This window comes from Solanum stenotomum, chromosome 10 (genome assembly GCF_019186545.1).
Source record: "Solanum stenotomum isolate F172 chromosome 10, ASM1918654v1, whole genome shotgun sequence".
Taxonomy (NCBI): domain Eukaryota; kingdom Viridiplantae; phylum Streptophyta; class Magnoliopsida; order Solanales; family Solanaceae; genus Solanum; species Solanum stenotomum.
In genome coordinates this window covers 51,222,097-51,243,627 of record NC_064291.1, presented here as the reverse complement: position 1 = coordinate 51,243,627, position 21,531 = coordinate 51,222,097, and the positions used below count along the sequence as shown (strand labels likewise).

At 31.7% G+C, this 21,531-nt stretch overlaps 1 protein-coding gene and 1 non-coding gene across 3 annotated transcripts in view; one reads left to right on the top strand and one right to left on the bottom strand.

The window, feature by feature from the left end:
- The window catches only part of LOC125841392 (lon protease homolog 2, peroxisomal), a 369,735-nt gene extending 348,959 nt beyond the window's left edge, over window positions 1-20,776 (top strand). The window contains exons 2-18 of one of the 2 annotated variants that reach the window (XM_049520509.1): window positions 9,694-9,814; window positions 10,272-10,384; window positions 10,702-10,777; window positions 10,975-11,144; window positions 11,361-11,452; window positions 12,598-12,777; window positions 12,869-12,952; window positions 13,545-13,672; window positions 14,286-14,487; window positions 14,572-14,778; window positions 15,993-16,123; window positions 16,454-16,667; window positions 17,343-17,645; window positions 18,221-18,415; window positions 19,215-19,460; window positions 19,686-19,787; window positions 20,454-20,776. In XM_049520509.1, coding sequence (XP_049376466.1) covers window positions 9,708-9,814; window positions 10,272-10,384; window positions 10,702-10,777; window positions 10,975-11,144; window positions 11,361-11,452; window positions 12,598-12,777; window positions 12,869-12,952; window positions 13,545-13,672; window positions 14,286-14,487; window positions 14,572-14,778; window positions 15,993-16,123; window positions 16,454-16,667; window positions 17,343-17,645; window positions 18,221-18,415; window positions 19,215-19,460; window positions 19,686-19,787; window positions 20,454-20,537 — 2,634 coding nt within the window. In that variant the 5' untranslated portion in view covers window positions 9,694-9,707 and the 3' untranslated portion in view covers window positions 20,538-20,776. The remainder of the gene's footprint in view (window positions 1-9,693; window positions 9,815-10,271; window positions 10,385-10,701; window positions 10,778-10,974; window positions 11,145-11,360; window positions 11,453-12,597; window positions 12,778-12,868; window positions 12,953-13,544; window positions 13,673-14,285; window positions 14,488-14,571; window positions 14,779-15,992; window positions 16,124-16,453; window positions 16,668-17,342; window positions 17,646-18,220; window positions 18,416-19,214; window positions 19,461-19,685; window positions 19,788-20,453) is intronic. The other variant, XM_049520510.1, reaches the window with a different exon arrangement.
- Window positions 20,777-21,361: 585 nt separating this feature from the next.
- On the bottom strand, window positions 21,362-21,433 carry TRNAM-CAU (transfer RNA methionine (anticodon CAU)). The gene has a single exon. It is a non-coding gene; the product is annotated as a tRNA-Met (tRNA).
- Between the last annotated feature and the right edge of the window lie 98 nt (window positions 21,434-21,531).

Sequence of the window (21,531 nt, the reverse complement as noted above, 5' to 3'; positions counted from 1 at the left end):
TAAGTTGTCTTCACGTCACCTAGTGCGTCAAAATATTACGTTTGCAAATTGCAATTCAAAAATTGTTGGAATTCTATAAAAACGTGTTGCTAAACAGAATCATCATATTTGCTAGAATGGAAAACTTGTGAGAAGTCCAATATTTTTGTTAGGTTTACTTTTTTTTTTATATATGGCTTATATTTTTTCTTATTATTATAATTATAATGATCGGATTATTTAGTTATATGTAACTTTCTGACAAAAAAAATAGGAGTCCGGAGCCTAAAGGGCAAAAAAAATTTGATAAAAATTTCAAAAGAGCACATCAATTTTTTTTCTAACCAAAAAGGGCAAAATCGTTACTGACATGGCGATTTTGTTTGACGCCGTTAACAGATCAAAATCGCTGCCCTATCAGTGATTTTGTCCAAATTTTTTTTTTTTAATTTTTCAGAAAATAGTTGTCCGTACAGCATATTTGTGATTTTTTTTATAAAAAAAATAAAATAACTGTTGTGGCAGCGTTTTTATAAAAACAAATTTACTTTTATAAAAACTCTGCCACAACAACGATTTTAATTTTTTTTAAAAAAAATCACAAAAATGCTGTCGGACAGCGATTTTCTAAAAAAAAAAAAAAAATGGACAAAATCGCTGATAGGGCAGCGATTTTGATCTGTTAACGGCGTCAAACAAAATCGCTACTGAAAGTAGCGATTTTACCCATTTGGTTAGAAGAAAAAACACATAATTTATAATAATGTTGCAACAACAGCTATTTAAAAAAAAAATAACGAAAATCGCTGTCTTGGCAGCGATTTCCAAAAAAATAAAATAAATTTATTTTTATAAAGACTCTGCCACAACAACAATTTTAATTTTTTTTTAAAAAAAAATCACAAAAATGCTGTACGGACAGCGATTTTCTAAAAAAAATAAAATGGACAAAATCGTTGATAGGACAGCGATTTTGATCTGTTAACGGCGTCAAACAAAATCGATACGTCTACCCTTTTGGTTAGAAAAAAATTTGATGTGCCCTTTTAGAATTTTTGTCAAATTTTTTTGCCCTTTAGGCTCCGGACTCAAAAAAATAACATTTCACTATAAACGATTAGTTCCATAGTGACAACGAATTCAAAATTTAAAATTTATGATTTTTCAGGAGTCAATTCCCTAAATGGTCACCCAAGTTTAGGGAATTGCCTTAAAATATCATTTATGTTTCATTTAGGACCAAAATATCACTCAACTATCCCTATTTTCCTCTAAATATACTTGACACTTCAAAAACCTCACTTTCTCCTAGTTGGCATGCCATGTCATTGAAGCTTTTTTTTTTTTAAGAATAGACTTATTTAATTCATCAAACTCATTTAACTAAAATAATTATTTTACTATTTTCTAAAAAGTATATATTAGTTTATTAAGAAGAAATTTTCATGCTTAAGAATCTTTTATCATAATTAATTTTTTGTTTTTTATCCTATGAGGAATAGTTTTTTAAAACTTACTATAATGTCATCAATTTTAAATACTTATAAACACATATATTCAAAAAATATTGATATATAAATTACTCATGAATGTCAACTTACATCAATTGATCATATATTATATAATGGATCAATAATATTAAAGGTCAATTAACTAATAAAAATAATTAATTGGGTACTTTGAAATCCATATTTACAATATCTTTTTTTGAAAAGAAAATAGAAAGTGAATAATATTTATATTAGAAAATAAAATTTTGATCTTTATTTATCAGTATATTAATCTCATATAATATGTATATTATTGAATTAAAACATGCAATTCAATTAATTATTACTTGTATTACATGAATTTGGGATGAGATGAGAATATATATTGGTGTTTAATTGTATGATAAGTTAAAATATAATATAATATAGCACGAATAAGAATAAAAAATTAAATTAAAAATAAATAAATAATAATTTTCTCTTTCTTACCAACTTTTTGTCAACCTTACAAATTTATTTGAATACTTTTATAAAAAAATTGCTTAAAATTTTCAAATAATTTACTTATGGATTTTAAAAATTACCAAGTAATAATTGCACACAAAGTTTTTTTTCATTGAATTTTATTTGGTAAAATAATATAAAGGAATTAATTTTTTTAATTTTTTTTATAATCTTCATAAACGCTCATGTAATTTATATATTTGCCTTGTAGAGACATAAGTTTGATGAATTAAATAGGTCTATTATTTTTTAAAATGATGGTTTAATAACAAGACATATCAACTAGAATAGAAGGAGATTTTTGAGATATTTAGTATTTATTTTTTTGGATAAAAAACAGCCATAATATTATTTACTTTCTATTTTTTTTCAAGAAAAAAATATTGTAAGCATGAATTTCAAAATTCACAATTAATTTTATTGTAAAAGTTAATTGACATTTAATATTATTGATTCATTGTAAATTTTATGATTAATTGATGTAAGTTAGCATTCATGAGTGGTATGTATATCGATATTTTTTTGAATGTATATGTTTATAAGTATTCTAAATTGATGATATTATAGTACATTTAAAAAACCTATTCTTCATAACATAAAAAATAAAAAAGTTTAATTATAATAAAAGATTCTTTANAAATAAAATAATATAATTATTATTTTAGTTATATTGTTTAATGAATCAAATTAATCTATTATTAAAAAAGGACTTTAATGACATGTCATGTCAACTAGAAGAGAGTGTGGCTTTTAAAGTGTCAAGTATATTTGAAGGAAAATAGGAATAGTTGAGTGATATTTTAGTCCTAAATGAAACATAAATGATATTTCAAGGCAATTCCCTAAACTTGGGTGACCATTTAGGGAATTGACTCATTTTTCAGCTATCTTAAATTAAAAAGAATTAAGCACACAAAGAAATCAATTAAATCATCATCAAAATTTTCAGTTATCTTAAATTAAAAAGAATATAATTAAGCGCCCGAGGAGAATCAAACTCTTGTCAAAACATAAGTCGGTTCCGTTTGTGTCAATGGATCAAAAGCCTAATTTTTTTTGTTTTACTTTTCTTTGCAAATAGCAATCCATTTTAAAAGGAAGGAGAAATTATATAATTAAACATATTTTACTATCATATATATTATTATTATTTATACTTTTAAAATATTACGTATCTTACCACTAATTAATAAATTCCTGCCAAATATTGAAAAATATATCCTTAGATACATGCATTTTTGTTACCAGATACACTAAAATAGGGAGAGAGGCGAGCAAGATGGAAAGGGAGGTGGATGAGATTTGTTATGAATCTCAAATACATGTAAAGCAATATTTGTTATGTATTCCAGATACATACGAATCCATTTGGATACAATATAAAAATAGATCCAAACCAAAAAACCAAATCAAACCGATTTTATTTGGGTTTGGTTTGGTTTGGTTTGGTTTTAGATTTTTTAAAACCGGTAGTATTTGGTTTGGTTATGATTTTATTCGAAAAAACCGAAGAAATAACCGAACCGAATCGATGAATTACATACATATATTTTATTAATATACATACTTAATATATTATTTTTATAAACAATTTTAAAGATCTTATATATGTTTTCATTCAAATTTCTTTAAACTTTACTTATTGAAAGCAAGAATACCCAAGGTGAAAACATTTTTCTTATTGATTTCATGTATATGAGTACAATTCTTTGTAGGACTGAAAATGTTATTGTCTCTTCCTTCTAGACCAATATAGTGAATTTTAAAGCTTTATTGATAGTAAATTCAGTGATCGAAAGTTTGGTAATTTAAGTCATTCTAACTATTTTTTGTTTTGAATGGATTGTTGTCACTTTTTTCACATTTTAAATGAATTTTTTCTTTTATTTAATTTTGTGTATGGTTAATAACCGAACCAAACCAAACCGAAACCGATAACCACCAAATCGATAAATGTATATTATATTTGGTTTGGTTTGGTTTTGATAATTTTAAAACCGATTAAGTTGGTTTGGTTTTGATTTTGACCAATAACCGACCCGTGAACACCCCTAGATACAATGGTATCTAGAACAATTTATACTTAATTTTGATCCCATGTATCTCGAGATGCATGTATCTGAACATATCTGTATGCATCAAAATCTGATACGATACTTAAGATTGCAACATGAAGTATACCTAAATAATTAACTGTTAAACTAGTGAGATTTATGTAAGCTTCCAAAAAAAAATGCATCTCTTTTTATAATTTTTTAAATTCTAACTTTCTACATATCATATTTAACAAATAACAATTTAATATATTCTACATATTTTTAATTTAATGTCATAAATTCAAAATTCGTATTTACTTATTTAAGTGGAATAACTTGAAAGATTTTTATTTATATTTGACTCAAATCGTCACCTAAACCTTTTTAATCATGACTTTACCAATTAATAACTTAAAAAAAAAAAAGAGAGATAAGATAGAATATTTTTGCATGGAAAATTTGAGTACAACGTGTAAGATATTGCATTAATCATGAGGTGGCTATTGACTTTGCTATCCAATTTTATTTTTAACGTAGACCTTAATTTTCTAAGTCTATCCCTATCCATTACACCACGTGGCATCCACATAGATTGGGACTCACAAGGATCCCTTTAGAATGTGGGACCCTCTCTTTATATGTCGACAACCACACTGGTCCATCAATTGAATCGTCATCCATCCAACTTATTGTTCACCCAATTATAAACCATATTCTATAGTAGTATTTAGAATTTCAACTTTATATTAATTAGAATTATGTATTATAATTTGAAAGTTATGGAGTCATGTTTACTATATAATACACAAATTTAAATGGGAGACTACAAGGGTGGAACCACAATTGGCTTCAAATGTTTAATTTTGGGTTCGAGCAGAGGCATTGAGAGTTCATATCTTATATGAATTTGAACAATTCTTTAGCAATATTTATCTTCTTATCACAAGTCATAACATTTTTATCATGCAAATTTGAGTTTCAAGTTTAAAAAATTATGATAAAAATATCCTCTTTTAAAATAAAATTATATCACACAAACATAAATTAATTCAAGTCAAATGATTAAAGAAAAATAAAGGGTGGGGGATCCACCATGCTTTGTAATTGAGCTCAATAAATAATTCTTCCCAAAGATATTTCGAGGAAATGAGGATGTTTTTCTCATCCATTTGAGTATATATATAACTCCTTTAATTCAATGCACAAAACTAACAAAAATGACCATATTGTCCTCAAAATGCCAAGCAACTATATTACATATATTATAATTTATATAAGTAAAAATTATGCTTAATCATTTATCGTAATCCATACACCGTTTCATTTCTAGTAGTAAAGCTAAGATGAATACTACATTTTTATCGCAATGAATCTTTCTACCTTTCTACAATAGTTTGAAAGGTAAATGTAGATATAGGAGGAACAATGGGATAAAGCTTAACTTTCTTATGATATCATTAATTTTAATTATCACTAATGACATGAATGCGTGTAAGGAAACATTATTAGTTTGACATATGCTCAAAATATTGGAGAAATTGAATATTTTTGTATTAAACAGCGTAATCTAATTTATCAATAAAATTATTGAGAAATATAATATTTCAGGTGTAAATTTTAACGAAGTAAGAATACTAGATATTTTTTTTTTCTATTTAGTCAAACCTTTGCAAACATATCGAGTATCTCAACACTTGTACTACTACAAATGACAATTCTTCGTAAAATTAATTGAAACGTGTAGGAACTAACTCCTACCCAACTAAAAAAAAAGAAAAGGGCCTACAACATTTTTTAAAATAAAATTTCATTCTTTGTGGTCAATATTTAATCTTTATATATAGTTAGTTATTATAGTATAGGTATAAAATTAGATTATTTTTTAAAATAAATCTTTTATTTATATCTAGAAAATGCATTGCCAGATGACAACCTAATTCATATATTAGCCAAAAGAAAATTTTATATGGCTCTTGAAAAGTAGAAAAGACAACCATATTGGGGGAAAAGGAATTTGATAAATTCAACAATTTTGAAAAGAATAGTTAACAATTTTGACTCCTGCAAATTAAAGAGACAATGATTAACGGATGAACAAATTCTAAAATCGTTTGGCAGTGCATTAAAAAAGTACTTACTAACACATATTAATAATATTGAAATTAATTATGTTACAATTATTTTATATATTTTTTATTTGGTATATTAAAGACATTTTATCTTTATTCATGCTTATCCATATATTAATAGTTCATGTATTGCTAATATTATATTTTGCTATATATCAATTATACACTCTATAATACTGAATAAGGTGTATAACTAAGCATATATTAATTATATCTAGGCTAAAAATCATACTAAATAATATGATAACTAATACATGCATTAGATTCTATAATACATCCTTGATCATACGAAATGGCCCTTAAAAGTGGATAGAGGAAGTAATACAAATAAATTAGAAATTAATTAATAAATTATGTTTTAATTTTTTAATTTAATAAAGAAAAGTAAATATTTATTTCTATTTAATATAATAAATAAAAATGAATTTTGGAGGGGGTGGGGGGGTTGTACTTATTTTTAAAAAAAGACTAGACTTAATGGCATTTTCTTTTTCTTTTTTCACATACATTTATGAGTTTTTTTTCATTCTTAATCAAAGGTATTGAATTTAAATATTTTTAAATATGAAGTCACTTTTGTTATAGAGCGTTTTTGTCTTTCAATATAAAATTTTCATATTTTAATATAATACAGAACATTGAAATCATCCTAAATGGCCCTTAAAAGTGGATAGAGGAAGTAATACAAATAAATTAGAAAATTAATTAATAAATTATGTCTTATTTTTTAATTTAATAAAGAAAAGTAAATATTTATTTCTATTTAATATAATAAATAAAAATGAATTTTGGAGTGTGTGGGGTGGGGAGGAGGGTTGTACTTATTTTTTTAAAAAAGACTAGACTTAATGACATTTTCTTTTTCTTTTTCTTTTTTCACATACATTTATGAGTTTATTTTCATTCTTAATCAAAGGTATTGAATTTGAATATTTTTAAATATGGAGTCGCTTTTGTTATAGAGCGTTTTTATCTTCCAATATGAAATTTTCGTATTTTAATATAATACAAAACATTGAATCGGATGACAAACTAAAAAAGAAAGGAAAATATATTAATTTTTTTGAGATAAGTGTAAAAAACAACCTAAACTATCCCTTGCCACATCACACTCCACATTGACAAAAGATTACACCTTGACAAAAATTAAATAAATTATTAGTATTAGTTAAAATTAAAGATTAAATAATTATTATCCCAAAAAAAAAAAAAAATTTAAAATAGTAAAATATTTTTCTTATCCACTCCATCATCTCCTCTTCACCGTACCCCCCCCCCCCCACCTCATTTTCTAGTTTTTTTTTGTTTAAATTTCTTTTATAAAAGTATTTAATTTTTTACTTCATCCCCCCCTTTAAATAATAATTTTTATATTATTTTATTTTCTTAAAAAAATAATTCTACCCCAATCCACCTATCCATCCGTTTTCAATTTTTTCTCATTCTGTGTTAGATATATATACCATTTTAGGAAAATATTTCTTTTATTTGTAGCAAGACTTTTTTTTAAAATAATTTTTTTCTTTATGTTGTGTTATAGCCGATATATCAGTAGAAAAAAATTCCTAAAAATATATGTACATATCTTACGAGATAAATGTAAAAAAATAAAAATAAAAATAAATTAGGAGCGGAGAATTAGATAAGGTGGGGTAGATTTTTTTTTTTGAGGGGGGGAAGGGGGAATGAGTGGGTGGTTTGGGGAGAGGGGGTGAAGCATGGATTTTTTAAAAATATTTTATAAAAGAAATTAAAAAAAATAAAGGACGGGGNTTGGAGTGGGGTAAGAAAATAATTTAATTTTTTTTTTAAATTACTTTTTTATTTTTATTTTTTTTCCAGATAATAATACTTTAGTATTCAATTTTTAATTAATACTAATAGTTTATTATTTAATTTTTGTCAAGATGAAATATTTTATCTATGTGGAATGCCATGTGTCAAGGTTTTTGCAAATAATAGAGAGAGCGTATTACACACACCACTAAGGTGTGCTTCTCAAACTAAAGAGTGATAGTTTATATATGAAACTTACACTCCAAATAATTTAGATATGAAACTTAAAAAAATAAGATAATTTAAATGTGTTTTAAATATTTATCTCAAATTTTTCACTACTTGGCAAAGCTCATCAGACATCAATTAGTCAACAATCAGCGTGCAAGTCGACGAGTAGTGATTGACTAGTTGACTTGTCTCACTGAGTTAACACTATGTAAAATATGTACAAATTATTTGTGGTAGAGTTATTTTGGGATCAAATCGGTGACGGCGGAATATTTCTAGACCAAATTATTAATCGAAGATATTTTTTGTTTAATTTTACTTAATTTAAGAATATTTTTTTAAAATTATTTTTCGTATTTTGTAAACACAATAACTAAAATGAACTAAAGAAAATATTTATATCAGTATACTTAAATCTGATAGTAGATTATTATTTATTACAACCTTCTTCTTAATTTTAAGTTAAATAAGCCCATTTAACTTAAGCTGATAATCATTGCTTCTAATCTTGGTACCTTGTTGCCTAATTTATACTACTTTTTACGACCATCACAGAGTCCAAAAGTTAGGTCTTATGCCAAAATACAGGATCATTAGGAGCTAGCTTAATGTTTAATTGTCCATTTGACATGATATATTTTAATAATAATAAAATAATAATTTTACTATATCACTCCTAATAATTATATGGCATTTCATTAATTAAGAAATGAATTGAAAATAATTAAGTAGTACTCCCGCTTTTCATTTAACTTGTCAGTATTGACTTGACATCTTAAAAAAAACAATAAATAAAATGACAATTTAATCATATCACTCCTAATAATCAAACGGTATTTCACTTATTGAGAAATGAATTGAAAATAATTAATACTTCCTCGGTCCATCTTAGTTGCCAGTATTGACTTGACACTCCAAAGAAGCAATGAATAAAATGAGAATTTTATTATATCACCCTTTAAATATAATAAATTTAATGCTTTGAAAAATAATTATCGTTAATAATATGGGTAAATTAAAAACCAAATGATAAATTATCTCTTGATTTTTTAAATTGAACAAGTACAAGTAGACGTTTATTTTTAGTATAGTAATCAAATAAAAATACATAATAAAGATAAAATATGTATAAACTAATAAAATATCTTTTAACTTTCCAAACTAAACAAATATAAATACAGGGGACAAGTGAAAATGGATGACGGAAGTAACAAATTACCAACACAAGCATTCCAAATTAGATTTTTTTTTCCTCATTCTAATCATGATTAGTATTTAGTAGTCACTAACATCCAATTAAAATAAAATAATTATAAATAAACAAAGGAGTGAGAATTAAAAAAAAAAACAAATAAAACGAAAAGGACAACAAATAAAATAAAGAAGAATAGAAAATATTGAACTAACCGTCGTCGTTTTATAGGAATTCAACCTGCACCTCTCCTTCATTACTTCACTTATTCATTCTCCTGTACAAAAATTTTCCCTATATAAATATCGATTTCTCAAAGCAATATACAGAAGAAGAAAAAACTCTGAGAGTTTTTTTGGGGAAGATAACTATGGCGGAATCTGTGGAACTTCCGAGCCGTTTAGCGATTCTTCCATTCAGGAACAAAGTTTTGTTACCTGGTGCGATCATTAGAATTCGATGCACTTCTCCCAGCAGGTAGGTAGATTTCAATACAATTCGCTATTTTACTGTTGAAATTTATAATTTGTGATAGTTGTTATTTATGAGTGTTGCTTGAGCTGTGTATTGTGTATGTAAGAGATTCGTCAGGTAGTTAGTTGTTTGTGAATTGGCTCGAGGATTACAGGTGTTTCGTTGACTTGTTGTATAGATGAACTTTGAATTGGTAGAATTTGAGGATTGTTAGCTATAGCAGAAACGATGAGCGGAGAGTTGCAGTTCTCAGCTAAGCATATGAATTTGAGTTAATTGTTGGATGTGATGTGAAATGACCACGTTTATTTTTATTTTTATGAAATTGGTTGATGTAGTGTGATTTGAAGCTGATATTGCACAGTAAATTGTGTAAATGATTGTGGAGAAGAGAAAAGATCAAAATATAGGGAGTAATGTTTCTTTTTTTTTCTTATATATGAATAAATGTGTGTTGCAGTGTAAAATTGGTGGAGCAGGAGTTATGGCAGAGGGAAGAGAAGGGACTGATTGGAATATTACCGGTTAGAGATTCAGCTGAGAGTGCCACTTCGGGTACTGCAGTATCTTCAGGTGATCTTCCTTATTCTGAATGTTATTGCGAAAAAAAGAAGAAAAAAACATCTTGCTCAAAGAACTTTTATAGTGAGACATATTTGAGGTAATTGTTAACTTGATAAAAATTGTACATGGTGTAAGTTGTCATAAAGATGTCTTGAAAATGCAAGTGTGATTTCAAGTAGTAAACTTAGGGGTGGAAACTTTGGTTTCCTAGATAAATGGGTTAAATAAACCTGGATGACTTGTAAAGGGCAGTAGTTCAAGTAAATTGGGATGGAAAGAACAGTACAGTTATGCCCTGTTGAATTTAGTTGTTGTAATTACTGCAGGCATGGGTGGAGAGACATCAGATAGCCACAAGCTCGACTCAAAAAATCAACAGGAAGTTATACACTGGCATGATAGGTATACACATCAGGATGCATTCCCTTTATAGTTGCATTGACATAGATGCCCTGGTTTGTATATGCCATATGGCTACTGTGTTTTGATGTTAGTTTACTCATTATATCACGAATTAGTATGTCAACTATCATTTTTTTTCTCTCTTTTTACATGTTTGTTAAAGCATTTGTGAAGTTTAATATTTTATTTCAACTCAGGGGAGTTGCAGCACGTGCTTTACATCTCTCAAGAGGAGTTGAGAAACCAAGTGGCAGAGTTACATACATAGTTGTACTAGAGGGGTTATGCAGATTCAATGTGCAGGAACTTAGTACCAGAGGAACATATTATACAGCACGGATCACTTCTCTTGATATGACCAAGGGTGGTAAGAGTTCTGTTATTCTTCTTTAGATGACTGGACATATGTAGATAGGTAAACCATAGCCCTTCCTTTTATTTATACCCCAGCCTCTTGAGGGGAAGAGGGAGGAGGGGGTGGGGTGTGGAAACCAAGAGACAGGAGGTAGTGCTAGGTGTTTAATGTTGGAAATAATAACATACAAGAATTCTGAATTGCTTGCATTTTTACTGTCTTTATCAGAGCTGGAGTTAATTGAGCAAGACCAAGAATTCGTGGCATTGTCTCGTCAATTTAAAGCCACTGCGATGGAGCTCATTTCCATTCTTGAGCAGGTGAAATTTGTGGCTAGCTTTTCTTTAAAATACTTCCCTGCTTTGCTGAATTTCCTTGTAGCACAATTAAGTTGCAACTGCTAAAGCAATTACCTCTATGTAGTAGCTAAGAAGTTCTTTAAACACTTCCAGCACTTATGTCTGGGAATTTTTTTTTGGGTGGATGAAGATATGTAATTCTGATTCTGTTACATGTAACAGGGGATGCAACCTGCATCCAATGTTGCTTTCCTTGATTTTGATTCTTTCCCCTGCCCCTTTATCTGATAATAGACATACTAGCAAAACTAGATTAAATAAAGAAAACCATCTGCATCCTGAGAAACAGGAATGATGTATTGCAAGTACATCGTACATACCTCAAATGAAGAAGAAATACGTCCTCTATTATTAGCCGTGTGGCATGTGAAAACTATTAGGGGTCGTTTGGTAGGATGCATTATGCATGCATTAGCTTTGTGTATTACTAATACCTTGTTTGATACATTTTTTAACCTATGTATAACTAATGCTTGCATTAGCTATACACACTCTATTTGGTATTATGCTATGTATAACTAATGCATGGAAAACCATGGTATTAGCAATGCAAGGTTTTGTAATGCATGCATCAGACACAATTGTCCCCGAGGACCTCTTCCACATCCTTTCCACCGTATTTGTGGAGGGTTTTTTTGTAAATAATTTTATTTAGAACTTATACAACACATGTTATTTTGATACACCAAATTAAACTGTGCATAAGAAATAATCTCAACATAACTAATATTAGCTTTACCAATGCCAACATTACTAATACACCTTATTCAACACTATTTTTGTACAGCCTACCAAATAAACCCTTACTGTTTGTTGTTAGAAGCTAGTAATTTCTTCTTTTATGGGTAAGATTTATGTGCGACGGATGATTCTCTAAACCTAAAATTTCAATGAAGTCTTCTTGATCTTAGTAAAATTTAATAATGCGTCTACTCCCCCAATTTTCAAAGGTGTATATACTAATAACATGAAAAATATCCCAGAATGAGTTCTATTGACATGGAAGGAAACTGCAACCAAGTGTTATGCCTTAAGTTGAAAAGTAGGGTAGCTGATGATCCATCTATTCTTTACTAATATATGTTTGGGTTATCCTTTTTTGACAGAAACAAAAGACTGGTGGGAGAACAAAGGTTCTTCTAGAGACAGTTCCTGTCCATAAATTGGCTGATATTTTTGTAGCTAGTTTTGAGATTAGCTTTGAGGAACAATTATCCATGCTGGACTCTGTTGATGTTAAAGTAAGGCTTTCAAAAGCTACTGAGCTAGTTGATAGGCATCTACAGGTACCTACTTTTTTGTTGTGCTTTTGTGTTTGATGTGTTGCTTCTTGATTTCATGCACTCGAGTCATCTTATCTATCCTTTGCTTGTCCAGTCAATTCGGGTGGCAGAGAAGATTACCCAAAAGGTTGAGGGGCAGTTATCAAAGTCTCAGAAAGAATTTCTGTTGCGACAGCAGGTATCTTTGTATTTTTGATATTTTCCTCTTTATTTTGAAAGTTCATTTTAAGTTTTGCCACATTTTTCTAGGCGATGAGGGAATCTCTCGAATAAGTGGGAGTATTTACTGTTTCATAAAAAAAAGTGGGAGTATTTGCTGTCAACACCTTCTTAATGTCAATGGCAGAGGAGTTTAGCATTGGGTTTTGGGTTCTATTGGAAGTCTGTCATTGTGTTATTTGCCCAAAACTGTTAAGTAAGGATAAGGGGTATACCTTTCAAAACCTAAGGACTTGGCTGTTTTCTCCACACTTGCTCCCCTTCACACTGCCACTGCTACTAAAGTTTCTTGCAAAATTTTAGTCACGTGCTAGTGTGCCTGCCAAAATACTATTAGATTAGGTCTTAATATGCTTATTACTTTTGTTGTCCTTCTCTTCCTTCTTTCATATTGGCTCAGATCTGTTCATCTTCCGCAGTACTTTGAGGTCTCTATGATTGAAGTCCTTTCTCCCAACCCTCTGAGGACAGTAATAGATGGTTCTGTTGGAAACTGATATCCTCTGGTTACTCATTTTGCTTCTGTTTTGTAACTCTTATTCATCTTATAGATGAAGGCAATAAAAGAGGAACTCGGTGACAATGATGATGAAGAAGATGATTTGGTTGCCTTGGAAAGGAAGATGCAAGGAGCAGGTATGCCTGCAAGTATCTGGAAACATGCTCTGAGGGAACTAAGGTACACTATTTGAAACTCAAAATGCCCTTCATGAGATTTATTTATGTTTGGACCATCCTCATTGTTTTTTTCAAAATAACGAAAAAAGAAAGTGAATACAATGAGAAAGGAAAGGAGGAAAAGGAGAGAGAAGAGGAAGAACATGAAAGGGAAAGAGGAATGAGGAGAAGAAATGAGAAGATAAAGAAGGTGCAGGTCCTTGCCCACATGTAAAAATGGATTTGTGGAGGATATCTGCATGCTGTGTTACTTAGGAGGAGAATCCCTCCTCTCCTCTTGTGAATACAAACCAAAACCTCAATGGATGTTTCATTGGAACAAATCTCTAATGTCCTGGAGATTATACTTCATAATACTCTCTCTCTATTGAGGATTTTTTATTGATGTCTCTATCTACTCTTTAGCACAACCCTTCTGGCACAAGTTAGGTGTTGCTTAATTTGTTTTTCTTTTCTCAAATTACTTTTGTTGTTAGCTACTTGATCTTTTAGGATTGGCTTGCACTTAATTATAATTAAACCTGGTGTAGCAGATCATGTTGTGCGCTTGAGTTTATGGTGACATGTTCCATAAAATTTCTACTCTTTAATTTTACTACAAATTCTTGTATCAGGAGACTCAAAAAAATGCAGCCTCAGCAACCTGGATACAATAGCTCTCGTGTTTATCTGGAGTTACTTGCTGATCTTCCATGGGAGAAGGCCAGCCCAGAACTTGAATTGGACTTAAAAGCTGCAAAAGAGCGTCTTGATGCTGACCATTATGGTTTATTGAAGGTCAAGCAGCGGATAATCGAATATCTAGCTGTTCGGAAGGTTGGGCTCTTATCTGGGGATCTCATATGTTAAAATATGCCTTGATTTCAAAATAATCTGATGTAAATTGAACATTAAATGCAGCTCAAACCAGATGCGAGAGGTCCTGTGTTGTGCTTTGTGGGTCCACCAGGTGTTGGGAAGACATCTTTGGCTTCATCTATTGCTGCTGCTTTGGGCAGAAAGTTTATACGCATCTCCCTTGGTGGTGTCAAAGATGAGGCCGATATCAGAGGGCATAGGAGAACATATATTGGAAGCATGCCTGGGCGTCTAGTTGATGGGTTGAAGGTGCAGACCTAACTTTCTGTTAGTTTTGATGATTTCTGTCATTTCATTTTGTATCTGCTGGTTGCAGTATCTTGAATACAGTTTCAACTAAGTTACCCAGGAAAGAAAAGTTTTAAAGAATAAAGCAACGGGATTAGGAATATGCCATGTTACTTGGTCACATGGGTTTTTTATCTGGGTATGTGGATCTGAAAGATTCATTATCTCCTAAATCTTAGGATGCGGGGATACGGATATGAGTACTTACACAGGTGTTGAGATAAAATTAAATGTATAGATTAAAATGAATACACACATATAGTTAATCGCGAAGTCATTGAATCAAAACTCATACAAATAGATTCCTTAAGTACCTGGATTTTATTTCATTAAATTGTCTTACATAATTGCCTTTATAGAAAAAGTTGTCTTACAGAACTGTAAAATTTTCTAGTACTTTGTGTGTATAAACGCATATCAAAGCCCAAATTCTAGTCAGTCGCTTCTTGGCCATAGTTGTCCATGCACACCTAGTAAAGAACAAATATGGTGTGTATTCCACAATCACAACTAAATTTTGTCTGTCCAGCATGGGTCCCACTGGTTTTTGAAGGATCCGTCTAGCATAGTGAACAAGTGATGTGTTTTGCTTTTGACCTGCTTCCGTTATTGTTGGTCTAGTTGCACTAGACATAGATCCTATTGTATGCTCTTGCTTGGTTGTCAAAAGATTGTCTGTTCCATCTAGAGCAGGAGTTGTGTTAGTTTCAGTGGATAAGGAGCAGGGTCTGAGGAGGGTAGAATGTACGCAGACCTTACCACTACCCCGTGGGGGTAGAGTGATTTGGTTCTGATGTCCAAGAGCTTCATGTTAACTTTTGGCCCCTAAATACTGAAGCCACCTCTCTTGACTACTGCCTTCATATGAATTTCCAGTATTCTGTCAAGAAGCTTGCTGCTCTTAAGTAACACGATAAACAAAGTAGCTGGCATCTTTCTGTTGGGTTCCTTACTGCAGTTTTGAATGCAGCGAGAATATATTTTATTTTAGAAAAACAAAACCACGGATGTGTACATTGTTTAGCTGAAAAATTTCTTCATGGTAACGCTATGTCTCTAGTCTACACTAACTTTTGACAAGAGATGCATCGTCTTTCTACTCTATAGAGTACAAGCTTAAGGATTGTTACTGGTTTCTCATTTATTGAGGTCTAATTTAAGGTTTAAACTTTCAGAGAGTAGGTGTTCACAATCCAGTTATGCTGCTGGATGAGATTGACAAGACTGGGTCTGATGTGAGGGGAGATCCTGCATCAGCATTACTGGAGGTTCTTGATCCCGAACAGAACAAAACGTTCAATGATCAGTATCCTTTCAGAGTTGTTTTTCTTTGTTATATATTTGGATCCAAATGGTTCTGGCTATGATACATTTTCATTTTCACTTTTCTTCTCTTTCAAGTATCTTTTGTATTTTTTAAGTAACAAACATTGATAGTGATGGCTAATCTTTCCTGGTTATCATTGCATACCTTATTCCATATTTGTAAGTTCCATATGAAGCTACTAGCTGGCATGCTCACTAACTGCTGAAAAGACTGTTGTATAGGTCTTGGTTAATTGATTCATTTACTTTAATAATGCGATGGACTTGAGCTTACATGTGTGTTTGCAGTGATTCCTTAATTCAAATTTAGCTATTTGAATGTGCCGTTTGACCTATCAAAGGTTATTTTTGTGGCAACTGCAAACAGGATGCAGCCAATTCCTCCCCCACTCCTGGACAGAATGGAAGTCATTGAGTTGCCTGGATATACACCAGAAGAAAAGCTTAAGATAGCAATTAGGCATTTAATTCCTCGAGTTCTTGATCAGCATGGTTTAAGTTCTGACTTCCTTCAGATACCCGAGGTACTGAAATGTGAGAAACATTAAGCATGCTTTATGTTTCTTTAAGTTCATATAATGATTGCATACTGTATTCACTTTCCTGGAGTAATATTGGTAATTGAAATACATGCATATGATATCTTAGATGATCTAGTTTACTAAAAGCAGTTGTTCACATCTTATTGTTGGATCATATTAGTGTCACATTTTGTTTGTTTAATCTGTATTATCTGAACAAAGCTAATATATTTACCATTACAAAGACTATGATGTGACCTTTAAGGATCTTTCTCTGTGGTCATATTTTTTATTTCTCAATTGTCCCAATGCATGTGGAAAAAATAAAATAATATTGTCCAATGCATTAACATCCTTTTTAACTATCTTCCAAAAAGCTTTCCAAAAATTTACACTTTTCACAGGATTTCAGCCATGTACACTGTATATGCAAAACTTTACTATAACAGCATGTAGTGAAATGGTTGACATTTCCTGCATTTGTTTGTTCTTTTCGGTGTGTTTAGGTAATCAATCCTGTGTCGAGGGCGTTGTCTGTCTTTTATACCCTTGCCCACATACTCATTATCTAAAGATTTTTTTTTCCTTATTTAAATTTTTTTGGGGGAGAGGTAATCTCTTTGTGATAAAGAAACTGAAAGCTTACATGATTTTTGTATTGGTCTATGGTTATTGTAGGATATGGTGCAACTTGTAATCCAAAGGTACACAAGGGAAGCAGGTGTACGTAATCTAGAAAGGAATTTAGCTGCCTTAGCACGTGCAGCGGCTGTCAAAGTTGCAGAACAAGAACATTTAGTGCCTTTCGCCAAAGATGTGCAACGAATTTCTTCACCACTGTTGGATGACAAACTTGCCGAGAGCGCCGAGGTTGAAATGGAAGTTATCCCTATGGGTGTCAATAATCATGATATCTCTGGTGCGTTTAGGGTTGCCTCACCTATGGTGGTTGATGAACCAATGGTGGAAAAGGTGCTTGGTGTAAGTATTTTTTCCAGCCTCTCTTGGTCGTTGTCTGTGTAATGATATCTGTAGTTTTTGTCCAGCTCTCACATTGGTAGAGAAAATGGTGTGTCGTCTCTTTTTGTGGTCTTGGACAATCTTCTCATCATAAACTAACTTTTCGGTTGAGTTAGGCCTGAGGTCCATTTTCTTCTGATACCTGCTGGACCCATCCCAATTGGTGATCTCCCCAATGTTGGGCCCATATGTTATATCATCCATGCTCCTAATATCTAGTTTTGGGCATGCATGGGGGTATTAAGTGCTCCACAATGGTAGAGGAAATGGTTGACTCCTTATATGGTCTTGGACAATCCTCAGTTCCTCACTTCATGAGCTAGCTATGGGTTGTGTTAGGTCCTTTCCGTAATAGTATTTTAAAAGGGTTTTTAGTTAGAGTGATGCCCAAAATACTTGGACACATTACCTGTAATGTAGCCGGTCATGACTCATGACCTTAAATGTTTCTCGATTACTTCATAGCAACATACCTAATTGAATCTAGAAATTATTTTTTCTGATATGTGAGATTAATGTAGTGATTTGTGGTGCAGCCACCTAGGTATGATGACAGAGAAACAGCAGAACGAGTTGCTAATCCTGGTGTATCTGTTGGACTGGTGTGGACGGCATTTGGTGGCGAGGTTCAGTTTGTTGAAGCCACAGCAATGGTGGGAAAAGGTGATCTTCATCTCACTGGCCAACTTGGGGATGTTATCAAAGAATCTGCTCAGATTGCATTGACATGGGTAATTTTCTCTCTTGCTATTAATTTGTTCAGGAATTAAGCCATACAAGTAATCTCTTTTGGTATTGTACATACAAGGTCCAACGTCACATGATCTTACTGAACTTCATTGCACAAGTGGAAACTTTGTTAAGGAACTTACTCCAGAACATAATGGAGGACTCTAGTTCTTCACTTGTATGATCAGTAGTGTAGTTTAAATTTGCATACAAGGAATCTGAATTGACTGTTGAGTACATAAAAAGTCTGCTTGTTTTAATTCTTCTTTCCTTCTTTTACTCTTTTTTAGATTCCGCATCACCTTTCTCAGATATTACGTTGTATCATTGACAAATGAACACATATTCTTTGTTTCCATAATTTGGACGAATTTCTTGCTTCCAAGAAACACAGTTTTACCATTACTAACATTTTTTTCCAACTCTACATGTTCTTATGCCTGCAAAACAAACTACAAAAATGTTTCATACATCTAATACTGCATTAATGATTATGCTTGATTTTTCAACACTGCATGAAGTTATTTGGATATTATCATTTTTTATGATATCAGAACTAAGGTTCTCGTCTTGGTAGCCTGCAAAAAGTGGAAATAGGTAATAGGAGAGAGCGTTCATGCTGTGAATTTGCACACTTGGACCTGGAGAACATGTTATACTCCACCTGATGCCCACAAATTTCATATCTTTTTTCTAGGTCTTGATTACAAGGAAAACTTTCTGGTTTTTGTTATAATAGTCGTAGATCTAAGTAGTTCTTACTCCCTTGTTAAGAGAATCTTCTATTTGTATAATGTATAGGTTCGTGCCAGGGCCACAGAACTGAAGCTAGCTATTTCTGAAGAAACTAATCTTCTAGAGGGACGAGATATTCACATTCATTTCCCCGCCGGAGCTGTACCTAAGGACGGACCCTCAGCTGGTGTAACCCTGGTTACATCACTGGTTTCATTGTTCAGTAAAAAAAGAGTAAGAGCAGACACAGCAATGACCGGAGAGATGACTCTCCGAGGTATGGTCTTGCCTGTTGGTGGTGTCAAGGATAAGGTATGTGTCCAACTTGGCACAATATTTTTCCACCCAAACTCCCCCATCATAATGGATGTTCGATGAAGCTTTTGCTCCAGTACAACCACCGTTTTATGGTGTGTGTGGGGTTACATATCTTTTATCTGCTATCTGAAAACGCTCATATGTCTTCACTATGGGTGTATTCGATACTCAAATAAGAGGTCTTATTTTGACTAATCCCACTCACAATGTACTGTACAGGTTTTAGCTGCCCATAGATATGGTATTAAAAGAGTTATACTGCCAGAGAGGAACTTGAAGGACCTGGTTGAAGTCCCAGCAACTGTGCTTTCAAGTCTTGAGGTATTTGTCAAGTATAACTCTTAATTTCCATGTTTACTGAGAGTTTGTTGGTGACTTGGTTCAATAGAATTAGTGGGCCAACTCAATTTTAATAAGAAAATTTTAATTCACACACTAATGCGTAAAAAGGTATTGTTTCATTCCGTTTTTGTCCTTGTTATAATAATAGTATTCTTAAAAGTCATAAAACCATTATTTTCACACAGTAATATTATTATTTATATTGGTATCGATTTATTCATGTCAATAAAATGTTAGCCATGGGTTTGAAATACATCGCATTGGACATTGTTGTAAAAAAAAATTCAATTTAATATGAAGATTTGAGTAGTTTCATTTGAAGTTGTAAATTTTACTATTAAGGTAAGCAGTTTTTTTTAATATGAAGATTATGTACTTTTTGTCCCTATAAACTTCAGTATTGTCTCAAGTGGATAAAATCATAACATTCACTATTAAATGTTTTTTGGGCCTCCAAACTTTGACGGCCTAAAGCATATATTTTACTAGCTTTCCCCTTGAGCCGGCCTTGAGAGTGTCATATCAGTGTGTGGTCACTATACCAAAAACAAAGGGTTGTACAGTAAAAGTGTGTGTTTTATAAATGATTCACGAGGTACAAGCATTGCGAGTATTTTAAACTGTAATGATCTTTTTGCTCAACAGATAATACTTGCTAAACGAGTGGAAGATGTGCTGGACCAAGCATTTGAAGGTGGTTGCCCATGGAGACAGCAATCAAAATTATGAAAACTTAACAGACTTCCCTTAGCTAACAGTGAGAAACTCTGCCAACAAAAAACAGTTTGGGCATGTAGATCGGAGGCCAGAGCTCATCATACCTTAAAGGAAATGTTAACACGATTAACGCATAACAGATATTCAAGAACATACTTAACAGATGTCTCTGAAAATGTTCTCCATGTATTATTCTTGCCTCCTATTCAGCTGTATGTATTTATAAATGATTATTCTTTCTTTTGAATATATTTGTTACAATTGTGGTCTGTATAAGCTTTCACTTAAACAACAAGGTCAGACACGTTGCTGCTTGGTTTTCCAAGCATTCATATATATAATTTGCAATGTATTTTTTTCATTAGGTGTGCATTCGGTTTTTCGTTTGGTTTTGCTTGAGCCGTAAGTTTATCGGGGACAGACTCTCTACCTTAACAAGGTATGGATAAGGTTGCATATACACTGTCATCTCCATACTCCAATCGTGGAAGTACACTAGGTATGATGTTGCGACTTTATCTGTAGGATTTAACCTATTGAATACTCGTTTGTTTAGACACAGTTGGGAGTATAGATAAATGTGTTCAATAAGTCAGACCCTTTCATAAGTAATGGATAGAGCATTCAAGGGGTAATGGGGATGCCAAACACTGTTTTTTGTATACAGTGGTGGAGCAACCCGGAGTCAATTGTCACGCCTTCATCGAAAAATTACACTATTTAAATAAGTCAAAACTATACTGAAAATTATATTTTAGCAGGCTTCGCTGCATGGATTGTTGACATTTTAACATTTTGTTTTTATGCCATAAAAGCCCAAAAAAATGACCAAAAGTTATCAGAGCCAGGTTTCGATCCTGGGACCTGTGGGTTATGGGCCCACCACGCTTCCGCTGCGCCACTCTGATTTGTTGATACTTTAATGCTGCAAATTTAATGTGAATAATTGTTACTTATCTGTTCGGGATACCCTTTTATGCCTTGTAGCAAATTCTCCAAATTTGTA